We start from the raw sequence: 14,843 nt of genomic DNA, 5'->3' as shown, positions 1-14,843 counted from the left end.
CCTTCATCTAAGTTTGCTCTATCATAGAAAAGCTTGCGCTTGAAAACAGAAAACAACAGAAGCTTTGACAAATATGTCATTAGAAATGCCAAGGAAAAAAGTGCTTTCTCTCTCAAAAAATACACTTCAAACAAAATTTAGTACTCATTTATTTGTGCAATTGTTTCTCATTGAAGAACATAAATCTTGACAAACTGAAAAAATATACAACATTCTTTGCATAGTTGAAGAGAATTTGGATTTTGGTTTGACTCCAAGCATTGTGACCTTGGTTACTGCAGTGTGCTGTTAAATTGTGATCAGCACCTCTACTTGTTAGCCCAAACCAACCACAGCCCAAATTAATGCTGGTAGCTTGGAGCTGAATATGAGACAAGGATAGTTGCCTGTAGAGATGGGCCTCCATCAAAGTTGCCTGAGAGGTTTAATGCACACACAATGCTGGAGTCCCCAGAAGACTTTAGTGTATGACTTATCTGATCTCAAAAGAAAAGCATTTCCAGTGATTTCTAAAGATGTGTGGGTTTTATATAGTGTTCTCAAAACTGTTGTGCTGGATTGGAGATCTGGACTGTAAATCTAAATCTCATCAACTTTCCAGACCTGTGATATCTCCTACATTCCTCCAGGGTATCCGTTATTCCTTATTCTCAGTAGGGTGTTGCAGCAGTTGCAGGAGAGACTAGTTGTCATGTCCTACTGCAGTTTACAGCCAGGACTGTGACATGTCCTGGAATTCAACTCATGCAGGGGTCTGAGTACTGTAGCGTATATGATGAAATCCGATGGTTTGAGCACAGAAGTCATGGTTACCTGGGTTTTAATTTAACTTCTCACATGAACTCACTATGTGGCCTAAGCAAGACCTTAAGTCACTCTATGCCTCAGTTTACCATCTGAAAATTAGGATGCTAAATCTCATTTATTCATAGGGCTTTGCTACTGGTGTTGGATCTAGAATCAGCTTTGAAAATGAACACGTCCTTATAATTCAGCACTTCAGATACAAAGTTTTTAGAGAACAGGTAGTAGTATCATTTGAGTTCACGTCTTTTCCATTTTAAACCAGCTAATCCAATAAACATAGCATTCACCTTAAAATTCTTCTGAAAGTATAGAATGCATTTCTCCTATTCTAATCATGAATAAATGACAGTAATTTGTATTACTCGAATAAAGCCATACTTGGTTCTGAATAAAAATCTCTTCCATCTTTAATCATTCCAGGAGAATCATTTTTGTGTGTTGTGCTAATATAAAACAACCTAACTCCACAAAATTTCATGGGAGAGCGAGCAAAAAAGAGATTTCCCTTTGTTCTTCGTTATACTAGTGTTCCACAGTCTATTGTAGCTTGAGAATTCAAATAATTGATTTAAAACACCTCTAGGAAGAGAGCCACTAGGAAAAGCCCATCCTCTAGGGATTTCTGATCTCCCAAGGAGACAGGCTGGCAGGTCAATAACAACAGGCATCAGTCATCCAGGTGTATGTGGCCAGATAAGGGCTTTGAGGGGATTTGGGTACTAAAAATTACAGTGAACACCAAAGTGAAAAACTTTAGGCTGTAAATCTTTCACTGTTCCGAATGAAATGTTCAGTTCCAGTGCTCAATTTCAAAGCTCATAAATTAGAAGATGCTTTGAATTATTTTGTATATATTAAGCCTATTTTGCTTATGTGGCAAAACATACCTTTAAGGATAATAGCAGTAGGGCTGTCTTAGATTCTGGAGCCTCTCGCTGGAAGGAAACTTTGTCTTTTCAAATTTTGTTTTAGTGACCCAGAGCTGTGGACTTTTGAAAGGCTGGGGAGACTGGAACAACCTGGGAGATGAGGTGACAGGGACATAGCTCTCTTCAAATGAATGCTGCTGAGGGCCACAGAAACCTCACCAGTTTCGTGAAGCATTCAGACTTGACATTATTTGATAAGTCACTGCTCCTTAAGAAATTCTTAACAAGTCGGACTGTTCAAGTGTGTTCAACAGAGAAGAGTTTATGCTGGAGAGCTGTAGGGAAGGCTGTGAGAGAAGGATGTGAAGTACTTCAAGAAAATGGTGGTTGATCTGCCTATGCTGCCTCTTCTCCTGCTGGTGTCCCCAAGAGTTTAGGCTGAGAGTTCCTGCTTCTGCACGATACAGGTGTAACAGACCATTCTTTGCATAGCTTTTCATCTCCCCGCTCCCACCCACCCCCGCCAAAATTCTCTTTGAATATGTTCCGGTTACATTTGCCCTCTGGTTTTGATTAAACATGCTTATTTCTCATATAGTCACATTTTTTAACATGGTTGTCTTTCAAGATTAAACAGCTGCTGCCTCACGTTCAAAAAACTGATTGGATTTCAGGGGCACAGAAATAATTCTTGTAGATGGCAAGTTAGTTGATTGCTTTGGACTCCTTAGGGATGAATAGTGTTCAGCTGTGGAATTGCAAGGTATTACTACCTTATAAAGGATGAATAATAGCCTTCTCCAAGTAAGGCATGTTGAATGTTACCTGTAGTGCTTTTCGTAAGTCTTGTATTTTTTTCCCTAACACAAACCTTACGTGCCTGTTCTTTAGAGGAAGGACCTATAGATGTCAGAAATTGTTCTCTCACTGGTCATCTGGAATTTTAGCCAGCAGAATGACTATAATGATGTGGATTTATGTGATGTGTAGTATTATCTATAACAAACAAGCCTGAGATCCCAAATTTATCTGAAATGGATAGCTAAGAAGGACTCCTAGATTGTTCATTATTGGATATGTGGGATATAGTTGATTAACCGTTGGAACAAACTCTCAAGGGCAGGAATAGATTCTTCATTTCTTAAAGACTGCAGATCATAACTGGGTAACTCTCTGGAAATTCTGCTTTAGTATAGTGAGAGATCAATGCAGAAATAACTAGATTAGATTTTATGGCTTATGTTATGCAGGAGATCAGATCAAATGACCTAGTAGTCACTTTCAGCCTTAAGATATACAATTCTATGTCAACTGTGGTTTGCAATGAAAAGCCCAATTTCTCATCTCCATCCTTCAGCTTTTCGGCTAACTCCATATTTATGAAGCATTACCTTGTGCTCTTTTTAAGATTTTGCCAGAAGAGGATGACTATGGATTTGACATAGAAGAAAAGAACAAAGCAATAGTGGTGAAGTCAGTTCGACGAGGGTCATCTGCAGAGGTAGGACCTGACATTCATAAATATTTTGGTTTTGGTACCTAAGAATATTTCGGTGCTTTGCAAAGGTACAAAACCATCCTTTTAAAGTCTGATTCATTTTAAAGGCAGCTAATAGAAAATTGCCTATCTTCTACAATTCCTGTGGTAATAAACTGTTTCTGTAAATTGCCAAGTGTTTTGGCATCTTTGGGTGACTTATTAAATATTTTGGTAAGTGATAGGACAGCAGCAGCATCTGTGTGATGATAGCATACCTCAAGTTCATTAGCAACTTGAATTTGAGGGAGGGAAGGAAAGTAACATTGCTTTGGGATAGCAAAGATGTTCAATGAGAAACAGGTTTATTTGATTGAAAGCCATATTTTTAGATTTGTATTTTTTCCTTAAAAGGCATGCACTCATTTCTCTCTCTGGTATTTTTAAGAGCTCTACAGAATATATTTGCTTTGCTTTGAGGCATGTAGATAGCCCAAATGTCATAGGATCTGAGTATTTCGTAACCATTTGTTAATCCATACAAAAACCTTGAGTGGATAACACAATGTGATCCTCCATGTCCGAAAATAGGGTACAGACAGACTGGACATTAATTTTTAAAAAGCTATTTAGGTGCCTTTTAGCGCCTAAGGTAGGAGAGGACTAAATGACTTGTTGAGGGTTTCACGGAAAATTGTGTCAGCACACAGACAGTGCTTCTAATTAAAAGTCCAGGAAAAGCATTACAGAATTTTTTAATGTGCACATTAATTTGTTGGTCACTGCTTTAGGCTACAGATACCACAAATAACTCCTGGATGACTTCCCCAGTGCAAACAGCTGAAGTGGACAGACTGGTTTTAGCAAGTTGAGAAAGTCAAATGGGAAGATATTTTGAACAGAAGTTTAATATTAGAATTAAGTTATTTCAGTATTCCTGATTTTTGTTTGTTTTATAGTCACCAAAGAAACCAATCCTATGCTCTACTTCATGCTCAAAATCAACATAGGTTGGCCAAAAATTTATTAATCTAAACTTCTGCTATAAACCATTGCTCAACAGATAATCCTTCTACTCTTTCTTTGGCTGGATGCCTGTGGTGGAATATCCTGCAAATCTGTTGTGATTTAAGACAACAGAAGCACACAATTTTGTAAGGAATCTTTTTCTTGATCTTCCAAGACAAACTGTCTGTGACTCTGAGCCGGTCTTTTCAACTTGATCTTAAAATATTGCTTCAGAAAAGAACTAAATCTGTGTCTCTCTGAACCAGAGGGCTGTCAGCTCATTCTGGAAAGACCTAAGGTCCAACAGTAATGCATTTCATTAAATTCTTGGGCTTTTTTAATTGCTATGTGATACTAGAAAGATACCCAACAGGTAGTTCTGTGTGGCTTAGCAGCTGTAGACCATTTAGAGACCTTATGCCTGCTGTCACACTCTTTAGGGACAAAAATTAAGACATGAAACTTTGCTTCACAGTGCATTGCATTCATTAGGATTGTCAGACTTCAGGCCAGAATAAGGTTCCAGGCTCACCAATTAAGTGGGAACAAATCTATTACTTGCATAAATTTATTCAAGATTAACACATTCTGTTTGAGTTTGGGATTGTGATCTCTTTTTTTCTAGTGTACCTGGAACAAAATTCTCATGCAGAGGTTGTGGCAGCACACAGCATTGAGCTTCATGTATGTGCAGCAAGGGTCTTTGGGGTTTTTATTCAAAATCAGAGTTGCCAAGCATTGTTCTCAGTGTCTTTTTTCTTCTCAAAATTTTTCAGAAACTGCTTTGTGAGCTGTTAGATTTGCCTATGCCAGAAGCAGTTACCAAAGTGTGTTTAAAAGTTGAGAAGAATTGCTGGGACATCAAATTCCTGTACTGATAGGGTACTTGAACTACAGTTTGGGAACTCTTTGCCTGACATGTGTGTTCAGCTTCTCAGTTTTGGCCCTTAGATAGAATAGTGCCGTAGTGGGCACTACCCACGCACTTTCTCTCCTGATCCTGAATGACGAGCGGCTCTCAGCCCAGGACTCTCACCTATGGGAATTGTCCCCCCATGCTCCTGGCACCAGCTGCCTGTGACTATTAACACTTGCTCAGCTCGCCTAGACGGAGAGTCACAAAAAATCATGTAGCAGTGGTTGGTTCATGTGGACTGTGGCACGTCCCATGCCTATCCCAAGTTCACGTGTCTTCAGAAAGACATTCAGAAAGTCAGTGTCTTCTCAATTTGTATCTTGCCTTCCTTTCTAAGCCAGCTCACTTGCAGGTTAATTGTGGCTGGGCTTATTCCCATAGGTTTTAATAATGGAGCTGGTTTATGAATGGTACTGTATCAGAAGGAAGCAACAGTGAAAAGAATGATCCTTTTGGGAGGTATGGTTGCTGTCTTACTCTGAACAGCCAACTGACAAGCAGATGTCTAGTGTTTGAACACAGCGTGTTCAACAAGCAGCCAGTTGGCCAGTGGCCATGCAGATGAATAGTAAATAGCAAGCTGCTGGCATTTGGGAAAAAAAAGTGGCCTGGATCCAGACAACTGCATTGAGTTGTCATCATCAAGAGGTATGTCTAGGGTTATTGTCCAGTGGGCAGAACAGGGGATCTTGATTCTGTCATCGGATCTGTCTCTGACTTTCTGTGTGACCATTGCTAAATAACTAAAGATAAGTGCAAAAGCTAGGAATTAAGATTAAAATCTCGTGGCTTTTTGGACTGATGAGGAGCCAGTACTTCACTTAAAGCAGAGACAAGTTTTTACCACCACTTAAAAACAGATCACATCTACTGAGTGACTAGGTAAAGATTGGTTTTGTGTGACTAATGGTTGAAAACTGTATTCTTGGCTGCCCGTGCTTCAGCTGTAAATTGTGGGAAATCACGCTTCCCTATCTCACTGGGTGTCACAGCCGATCTATTATAGTCCCCTATTTTTTAGTTATGCCCTCCTGCTTTTTTTTAATAGTCTCCTTTTTTATTAGTCCCCACTTAAAAAACAGTAGCAGAAAAGTACAAAGATATCTCCGTTGCAAAGTAAGGTATAACTCTGGAGTGGCATGTTTATACAGATATTGGTGAAATCTCTTTTGCTTTCTGTAAATGCAGACAAATTTAAGGGTGACTGACAAATGATATGATGAACGAACACTGTATGTACAGTATTCCATGTGACAATAATCCTGGGAACGTCTGTAAGTAGAGAACAGATGAACCCTGGAGCCTGAACTTGCTGCCAATGATCCAAAGTTTTCTGTGGTGTTTCTTTCATTTGCAGATGGCTGGCCTGCAGACAGGAAGAAAAATCTATTCCATCAATGAGGACTTAATATTCCTACGCCCGTTTTCAGAAGTGGAAGCCATCTTAAATCAGTCCTTCTCCTCACGAAGGCCGCTTAGGCTTTTGGTAGCCACCAAATCAAAAGAGTAAGTGCCAAGATGGGCAGACAGAGAAGATTAGCTAGAAATGCCAATTACTAAATATTTCTTCTACAGTTTGTGATGGAAACTGTGTAAATGCTTTGCTATGCAGAAGCTGTTCAATAGGAAAACAAATTACGTAAATGAAAGATACAAGAGTGACAGGTTGTTTTAGTGATGAGCTTTGTGCTTCTAGAACAGGTTAGGATATATTCTCTTTATACTGCAATTAACTTTTGGCTTCCCTGTGCACGGTGAGTACTGAATCATAGGGATTGTCATTCTTAGGTGTGAAGCTTCTCAGATTCTAATATATGTGCAAGGGAAAGCAATTTCCACCCCGTTAAAGCTTGTCTTATTTTTGGATAACTAACAATATCAGACTGTACAGTTTTTTAGTCCATTATTGTATCTTATAACGAGGCTTGACCCTGTTAATGTCTTGTGCATTATTAGATTCTATAATCCCAGAATTTGCCATAGAATTGAACGTCTCAATGAGCACTTGATGCTGAATTCGAGTCCAGGACGTCTTGTTCAGTCGGTTGTTTTTGGTTTTTTGTTTTGTGTTTTGTTTTGTTTGGGTTTTTTTTTAATGGAAAAGATCCTCAGCTGGCGTAAGTCAGCACAGCTGCAATGAAGTTTGGCTAGAGATGGAAGTGAATATAAATACCATATAAAGTTTCTGTCCTGTGTTGTTCATTTAAAGATGTAATAAATTTAGAAGTGCCAAATTTTAATTAACAAAGAGAATCTCCCACCTGCCTTGGAGGATGAAGATGAATTGGATTATTTCTTCAGGTCTATTTATTCATTATTTATTTGTAAACTGTGTGGGTGCTTCCTGTAATCGAAACGGCGGTTGTGAATGCCAGGAAAAGATGCTGTTAGAACTGCCCAGATCTCTGGCTGCCTAACTTAAAATACTGCTTCCTTGTCTCCTTGATTTACCTGCAGGATTATTAAAATCCCAGATTGTCCTGAAGCACTTTGCTTTCAGATACGGGGAGCAGCACCACCATATGTTCATGCAGTAGGAAGAGGTAAGTAGAAAGGCTGTGGTACAGTTCAGCTTAGAGTACAACTTAGTGTGTGTATATATATATATATATATATGTATATGCATATGTGTGTGTGTATATAAAGTGTGTGTGAGTGTGTGTATATGCATAAAAATCAAGACAGATGCCGGGTTCATTGTCAAACTTGTTCTAACAAGTTCTGACAGCTTTAATGGCCATAATGACTAGGAACCTCTGTCATAGAGAAGGATTGAATTCATATATGAAACCATAGAATGAGATAGTTCCTGCCTCAAAGTGCTTATAATTTAAATACAGTCTAAGAAAATGGTATCGTATTATGAACTGGAGTGTTGGGTCACTAATCCCATCAACACAAGACAAGGAATAACTTAGTTCTAGAGTAGGAGAAACTTGGTGATACTGCAATCCACCGTACTGTGGAAAGACTTGAGAAAGCATTAGCACTTGAGCTCTTGCAAGCTAGAAATGTGCTTGCCTAGTGAACCTAATCTTATTTCTTCTAAGACTACTAACATACAGCTTTACAGCCACAGGGAATAAAAATTTAAAACTCAGGTGGCTGAGAAAAAGTGAAGGTGTAATGCTGCCTGTTGCTTCCTCAATATTTTTGCCTGTGGTCAGCCAGTTTGGATCACTGTTGGTAGGCAGATCACATTTCCTAATGGGCTTGACAGAGTATGATATAAGATGTGAAGACTACTTCTCCTTTTACGTTGGCTTATGCTGCTGTGAATTACCGATATAAGACAGAGACGAACAGGTTTCCTTCGTCTTTTTAAAAGGAGAAAACACAGTTTGACAGAGATATTTACTACTTCTGTAACTGAAATGTGAACTGAGCTACAAATAAAGCGCAGCTCTAACCTTTATTTTCAGCAGATGCAGAAAATACATGTACCACTTCCTTCCTTCAGAATAAATACATCTATGCAGATATGTGCAGTTAGCATACAGACAGCAGGCAGTGCCCGAACGCAACAGCGTTCTCAGGGAGACACACTTACTGCGCTATTTCATGACAGCACCTGTAGCCACTTTTTAACAATCTGAAGAGTGCAAACTGGAAATGCCAGCTAGAAAGATTTTCCTTTTCCAGGATTTTGCTAGCAAAAGACAAATTGCATTTGGAATAAAACTGTATGAATTTTAAATGATGGTGCCTTAAAAAAGTGAATCACCATAACTGTAGATTTCTAGGAGCTAGCTAGGGGTCTGAGTCTCGTTCGTGTGAATCCGGAATAAATCCAGTGAAGCCGGTTATTGCAGTCTAGACTTACTCTAGTTGTAAGTACATCATAGTCTTTTTCTTAGACCGTGGCAAATTGCATAACATACAAGTGTTCTGTATCTTTCAGGTGCAACAAGCTGAAACAAATATAACTGTTGAATTTTAAGCAAGACCTCAGCAAATGTAATCATAAGTCTAGAAGAGCCGTATAATAATCCCTAATGATTTCAGACAGGAATTTCAATTTCTAGCATGAATGTATGTAGATCTAGGAGGTCTGTTTTTCCCAGCACTGCTGAAAATATGAAGGATGGATGCATGATGTTTTCCTTATGCAACAAAGCTCTCAGAATAAGTACTTAGTAGCAAAAGCATGACAGCATTCAACTAGCTCTTCTTCATACTCTTCTTATCCAGAAACCTTTGGCAAACTTCGCAATTTTTTCTTCCATAGTCAGATAGCTTTACTGTCTTAACTCCTCTCCTGTTGACTTTTCAGGTTCTGAGGCTGCAGCTGTAGGTCTTCATCCAGGACAGTGTATTTTGAAAGTTAATGGGAATAATGCAACACATGGAAATTACATGGACGTTCTGGAGCACTTTACAGCCTACAGGACCAGACAACAGGAAGCACTGGTATGATTACAAAACGTCAAAGGAAGTACATATATTCCTGCCCTCCTCCTGTCCTCCCCTTCTCCTGTGCTTTTATGCTTACTAAATGTTCAGAAAAACAGTGTATACATGTCTCTCTTGACTGATTTACCCCCATGCCAAGGTCCTAGTTTAACTGAGGGAGCTGATTACAGTTGCCTATAGTTGCAAAACATCTACAAATAATACATATGCTAATTCATGCACTGTGTACAGTACTAAATATTATTAACTATTGCTAAAACTAGAAGTTCACCCAGATATTGATCTAGATTTTACGTCCTCTGAAGTTCAGAGGAAGGCTGGGGGTATTTCAACCAACTTAAAAGCTTGATGATTGATAGCTAGATTCACCTCTGTGGTCCAAGCATATAGAGATTCAGCATTTTTAATGAGATCATAGCTGAAGCCGATGTCTCTTGAAAGGGATTGTACCAGTGGGTGTACAGAACACATGAAGATGCTGAAGAGGAAAGAGTTCAGCAAGCAGCATCTGCTACATATCTGAATGGCAGTCATCCTGGCTCCAGCAAAGAAGACTCTTCACTGGAAGGAGGTGCAGAATTGGATCCCCTTCAAAATAGCCAACAGGAATCAGGTAGAGATTCTCATGGGGGAAGGAAACCTAGGGATGATGCAGGGGCTTCAGGACCGAAAACTGCAGTAGAAATGTAAAGTGTAATTATTATTGTAGAATATCTCTTGTCTTCGTAAAGCTTTGTAATAGAATGAGGTCTCACAGAGGAAGTAGTCTTGTGCTGCAGTTTATTCAGGAGAAGAGAAAATTGAGATACACATAGAAATCATGCCTCTGTGACTCTCTGACCTTACAAGAGAGCCCATTTCTGGAACAAAAGGCTCAGCATTTTTAGAATCATTTGGCAGCCCCTGCAAACCAGGAATTTATGGGCAGTAGCCACTGGAGAGGGAAGGTCTGCAAGTAACTCCACCTAGAATAATCTATGTTTTCTGTGATTAAAGATTAAGATTTTAAATTACTTCGATCTGGAGCAAGTTTTCAGAGCATATTACCACTGTGTCAGCAAAAGGTATGGCTGTATTTCCTTCAACTTGGAAAAATGTAACTCATAAAAAACACTGCTTTACATTCATGTTGAGAGCTTATTCGAAAACCTAGATATTAGGGGAGGATACTGAAGCCAGATTCAATCCAAAGGACTGAGCCTGGCCTCTCTGAATGCCATTGGCAACTTCTCCAGGAACAGATGCACATCTGTGTGGATCCCATCTAAGATCTGGTGAGCCTGGTAATCTAATGGCCAAACAGTGCGGCTCCACAGTGAAACAGCTGGAGCAGTGCCTTGATAGAGGCATGTGAGCAAATCTCAATCTGACTATAACTTAAATCTGTTCTCTGGTGACAATAGCATTGCCGTGTGTAAAAAAACGTTAGCTCCTCACCCCACCCCTGCCCGGCCATCTCAGTCTTACACCTGCACAGAAAGTGTATCTGGAGCTTTTCCCAAAATTGGTCAGAAAAGTGGCAGTCTTCCAGAGGGTCATTACAAACAACGAGACTCTGAGATTAACATACTTCACTTCCATTTGAAAGCTGCTGCTGGGGTCTGTGTGTCTGGATGCTGAACAGAACTAAAAGTGCACTAAAAGTGCATGGATGTGTGCATGCACGCATGGAAGAACATCAGAATGTGGATTGGAGCATGTGGATTCTCCCAACCTCTATCACTGTCTCCAGTAGTGGCCAACAGCAAATGTCTTCCTCAGAATATTCTCCCAGCCTCTAGCATCATGTAGTTCAGAGACTCTTTGAGCCAAAGGTTGTGTCTTTGTGACTGTGCATATAATAATACCTCTCAACAGGTTTCTTTGCCCTGTGCATGCACGTATGCATGTGTGCTGCCAGACAGCTCTAATGACTTATTTTGGTTCCAGCCCAGACACCACAGACCATCAGCTCTCCTCTGGTCATTGGTGAAGAAACACCTCTCATCAGCCTGACTGTGGATAACATCCACCTGGAGCATGGGGTGGTGTACGAATATGTCAGCAGCGCAGGAATCAAATCTTTTGTCCTGGAGAAAATTGTGGAACCAAAAGGTTGCTTCAATCTCACTGCAAAGGTATGGGAAAACATACAGGGCCAGCTTCATTCCTAAGCAGAACAGGCAAGCCAAATATAGAACATGGGCTACCGCATCCGAAGAGCCAAGCCAAGCCACCAGAGAAATGCCTATATTGGCATTTGGCTTGGCTTGGCTCTTCGGATGCGGTAGCCCATGTTCTTCTCAACCCCGCTCAGAGTTTTCTTCATTAGAATGCACCAAGCTGTAATAGCTCGTTTGGTATGAGCATGTCAGCAAATGCTTCCAGGATTTCAGCTGTTGAGGTAGAGGGAGGGGAGCTCTCAGATGTGGAATTCTTGCTTTTATCTGTCTGGTAACATACTCTTTGCTGATACTCAAGATTAATCTTTTCAGGCAAGAATTTGTTTTACCTTGGAAGAAAGTCAAACAACTTTTTCCCCTCTGATAGGCTGGATGAGTCACTAAAGGAATCGAGTAGAACTGCTGCTATTGGAAAGCAGCAATGCATTTAGTATTTTGGTCATCTGTGACAATAATGAGCTAATAATAAATGTTTCTGTCACATCCCAGTAACATTATTGTTATGTCCCGTAAAAGTATGCCAGAGAAGGTAACTTTGACAGTGCACGGTGGATATTTTGATCCACTTCAATTATTCTAAAAATTTTTGTGGAATGTTTTATGGCTCTGGGGATTAGACATGATAGTGATTCTCAGGCAGTAAGAAAGGCAACTTGTTCTGAAGGCAGCTTTATTCAACCATGACAGCATGGGGGCTTTGCCACTTAATGGAAGAAAATTGTATGTTCAAGTCTCGTATCATTGACATCCTGTGTTTTTGTTTAGATTTTAGAGGCCTTTGCTGCAGAGGACAATCACTTCGTAAGGAATTGCAAAAGACTTATATCCCTAAGCAGTGCTGTGGCCACCATGCCCCAGTATGAATTCCGGCAAATCTGTGACACTAAGCTGGAAAGCATTAGCAGAAGGCTCACAAACTACCAAGAGGTACAACACTACTAGTTATTGGTGAAGTCTTAGGACAATACTTCGTTGTCATAACTGAGTCTTAGTATGCGTTATTAATGCTTCCAAACTGCTTTAGAGGTAGGTGTCCTAGAGACATGAAAAAAGCTCTGCAAGTTATTGAAATTGCAAGTTTTGAGGAAAAAAGACTTTATCTGTAAATCGCTCCTTTCAGCTTGTCAGAGCTGTGAGTTATAGAATATTATTAGAGGTTCATTTCTACCATACCAGTGTATAAGCATGACAACAGAATGATCAGTGTCTGATTTAATGTGAGCATAAGTACAGTGTATCGTAGTGCAAACAAACTATGTGTGCTTTTTTGTGCAGTTACCTGAGCTGTTTGAAAAGAGAGTCCTAGAAGGTATAGCTAATTGCTTTCATTTATTGTTTTATGAGCTTTTTTTTTTTAATGTGTTATTCCAGCTGCAGCAGAACTCATATGATTCTGGAATAGGAGGCAGGAAGAGAAAAGGATTGTCTGTATTACATCATAATTTTTTGCAAGTGAAGTAGCACACGCTTGCTTTATTTTTCCCAGTTTGCAGATGAATTGAAAACAAAGGTGAGCCCAGCCTTCAAACAAGCTGTCATGGAACCACATTCCCTCAACAGCATGGATTTCTGCCCCACCAACTGCCATATTAACCTCATGGAAGTATCATACCCCAAAAACACTACCTCAGCAGGGAGGTCGTTCAGCATTCGCATTGGACGAAAGCCCTCTATTATTGGTCTTGATCCAGAACAAGGTGATAATTAACTTTCGAATTGTACTGGTTTTGTCTGCATAAAAAGTTGGGTCTTTCCACTGCTCAGCAAAGTCAAAATAAGTTCCAAAGAAACACGGTCTTACTGGTACCCTTTTTTCCTCCCTAAAATTTTATAGTAAAATGACAGCCTCCTTGTGTTATAAAGTAGTAATGCCTTTAAGCATAGAGAGGCTTCAGGTCAAATGTTTTTACTAGCTAGGCAGTGTGGTCATCTCATGATAATTGGGTATTTTTTGCACTTAGTAGAGGTGACTTACTGGCTAAAAGTGAATGGGGGCTGATGGTCCTGCCAGCGCTGTGAAGAGAGGCTACATTCAGAGAGGAAAGATGAGTTAATCAGATTGTAGTACTGGGTGGTTTTTTTTGTCATTATGAAAGAAATTCTATGCATTGGAGCTGAAAGTCTCTACTCTGTCAGGGGCATCTATTTTCTGATAAATAGCTGCTATATAGCATTTCTTCATCATCATCTCGCCTAACATGCTTCTGATTCATTGTCTTGTGAAGGTCAGAGTGCAGGAATGCTTGGAAGAGAGACACGGGGAGAGTTGACTAACCAATTTTCTGAAGAATGGCACTGACTATTTAAAATGAGTTCGATAAAGAAGCCCTGCTCACTTGAAGATATTAAAATTCCGTAGTATTTTTAGTGTGAGCTAAGGTGGTTAGCAAAGTACCGTATGAAAACTGTCAGCATTTTTAAACGAAAAGGAATGTTATTTATCTTCTGTAACGACATTATCCTATTTCTTTATATATATATGTGTGTGTGTGTGTAAATTGTAAAGCTGCAATAACAACACAGACCAACTCCTGAGAACCTGAATTCGCTAAGATTTCAACAAATGTGTTTAGATACTATACATGTTGTCCACACATATACAGACAGTTGGTGTCTTTACTTTCATAATTTAACCTGTTTCTGGACTGCAGCAAATTCAAAACATCTAGTTGGCGTGGTTTTGTCACATATTGTAATTATATAAAATAATGCTGTGAAATTTTATTTTTTCTAGTTAAATTTCCTCCTATCCTAAGCTATCATTATTGGGATGGAGTGGCGAAAGTCATGAGAGCCATACTAACTCCGACCCTTCAATGTTTAGTAGGTACCTTAAATCCAGTCTCATATACTCAACATTGCATCGCCACTATGGCTGCACCATCTTGGAGATGTCTGACCCCAGAAGATGGAGATCTTGATGGTAGTTTTGGCCAGCAGAATGGAGGAACAATTCAGGAAGAAAGGGGACTCAGTTTTCTGTTGAAACTGGAAGATCGGGAGATACAGGACTCCTACGTGCACCTTTTTAACAAACTTGATGTTGCAGTGAAGGAAATGAAGCAATATGTCATTCAGATAAACAAGTGAGTAAAGAATCCTGTATGCACTGCAGAGAGCAGTTGGGATAAAATGGAGGCATTAACCTCAGACAATACATTGTGCCTCCCCGCCCCAACTGTCACGCTCTT

The 14,843-nt window shown here is 39.7% G+C and overlaps 1 protein-coding gene across 1 annotated transcript in view; it reads left to right on the top strand.

The window, feature by feature from the left end:
- The window catches only part of PREX1 (phosphatidylinositol-3,4,5-trisphosphate dependent Rac exchange factor 1), a 165,722-nt gene that overhangs the window by 133,409 nt on the left and 17,470 nt on the right, over positions 1-14,843 (top strand). Inside the window, exons 17-25 of the mRNA XM_086474918.1 lie at positions 3,085-3,177; positions 6,435-6,583; positions 7,535-7,620; positions 9,351-9,487; positions 9,932-10,103; positions 11,420-11,607; positions 12,418-12,579; positions 13,139-13,349; positions 14,477-14,738. Coding sequence (XP_086331044.1) covers positions 3,085-3,177; positions 6,435-6,583; positions 7,535-7,620; positions 9,351-9,487; positions 9,932-10,103; positions 11,420-11,607; positions 12,418-12,579; positions 13,139-13,349; positions 14,477-14,738 — 1,460 coding nt within the window. The remainder of the gene's footprint in view (positions 1-3,084; positions 3,178-6,434; positions 6,584-7,534; positions 7,621-9,350; positions 9,488-9,931; positions 10,104-11,419; positions 11,608-12,417; positions 12,580-13,138; positions 13,350-14,476; positions 14,739-14,843) is intronic.

The sequence above is a fragment of the Leptosomus discolor genome, chromosome 17, assembly GCF_034619465.1.
Source record: "Leptosomus discolor isolate bLepDis1 chromosome 17, bLepDis1.hap2, whole genome shotgun sequence".
In the NCBI taxonomy this organism is placed as follows: domain Eukaryota; kingdom Metazoa; phylum Chordata; class Aves; order Leptosomiformes; family Leptosomidae; genus Leptosomus; species Leptosomus discolor.
Note: the sequence above shows the minus strand (reverse complement) of the source record. Positions and strands in the feature narration are given on the sequence as shown.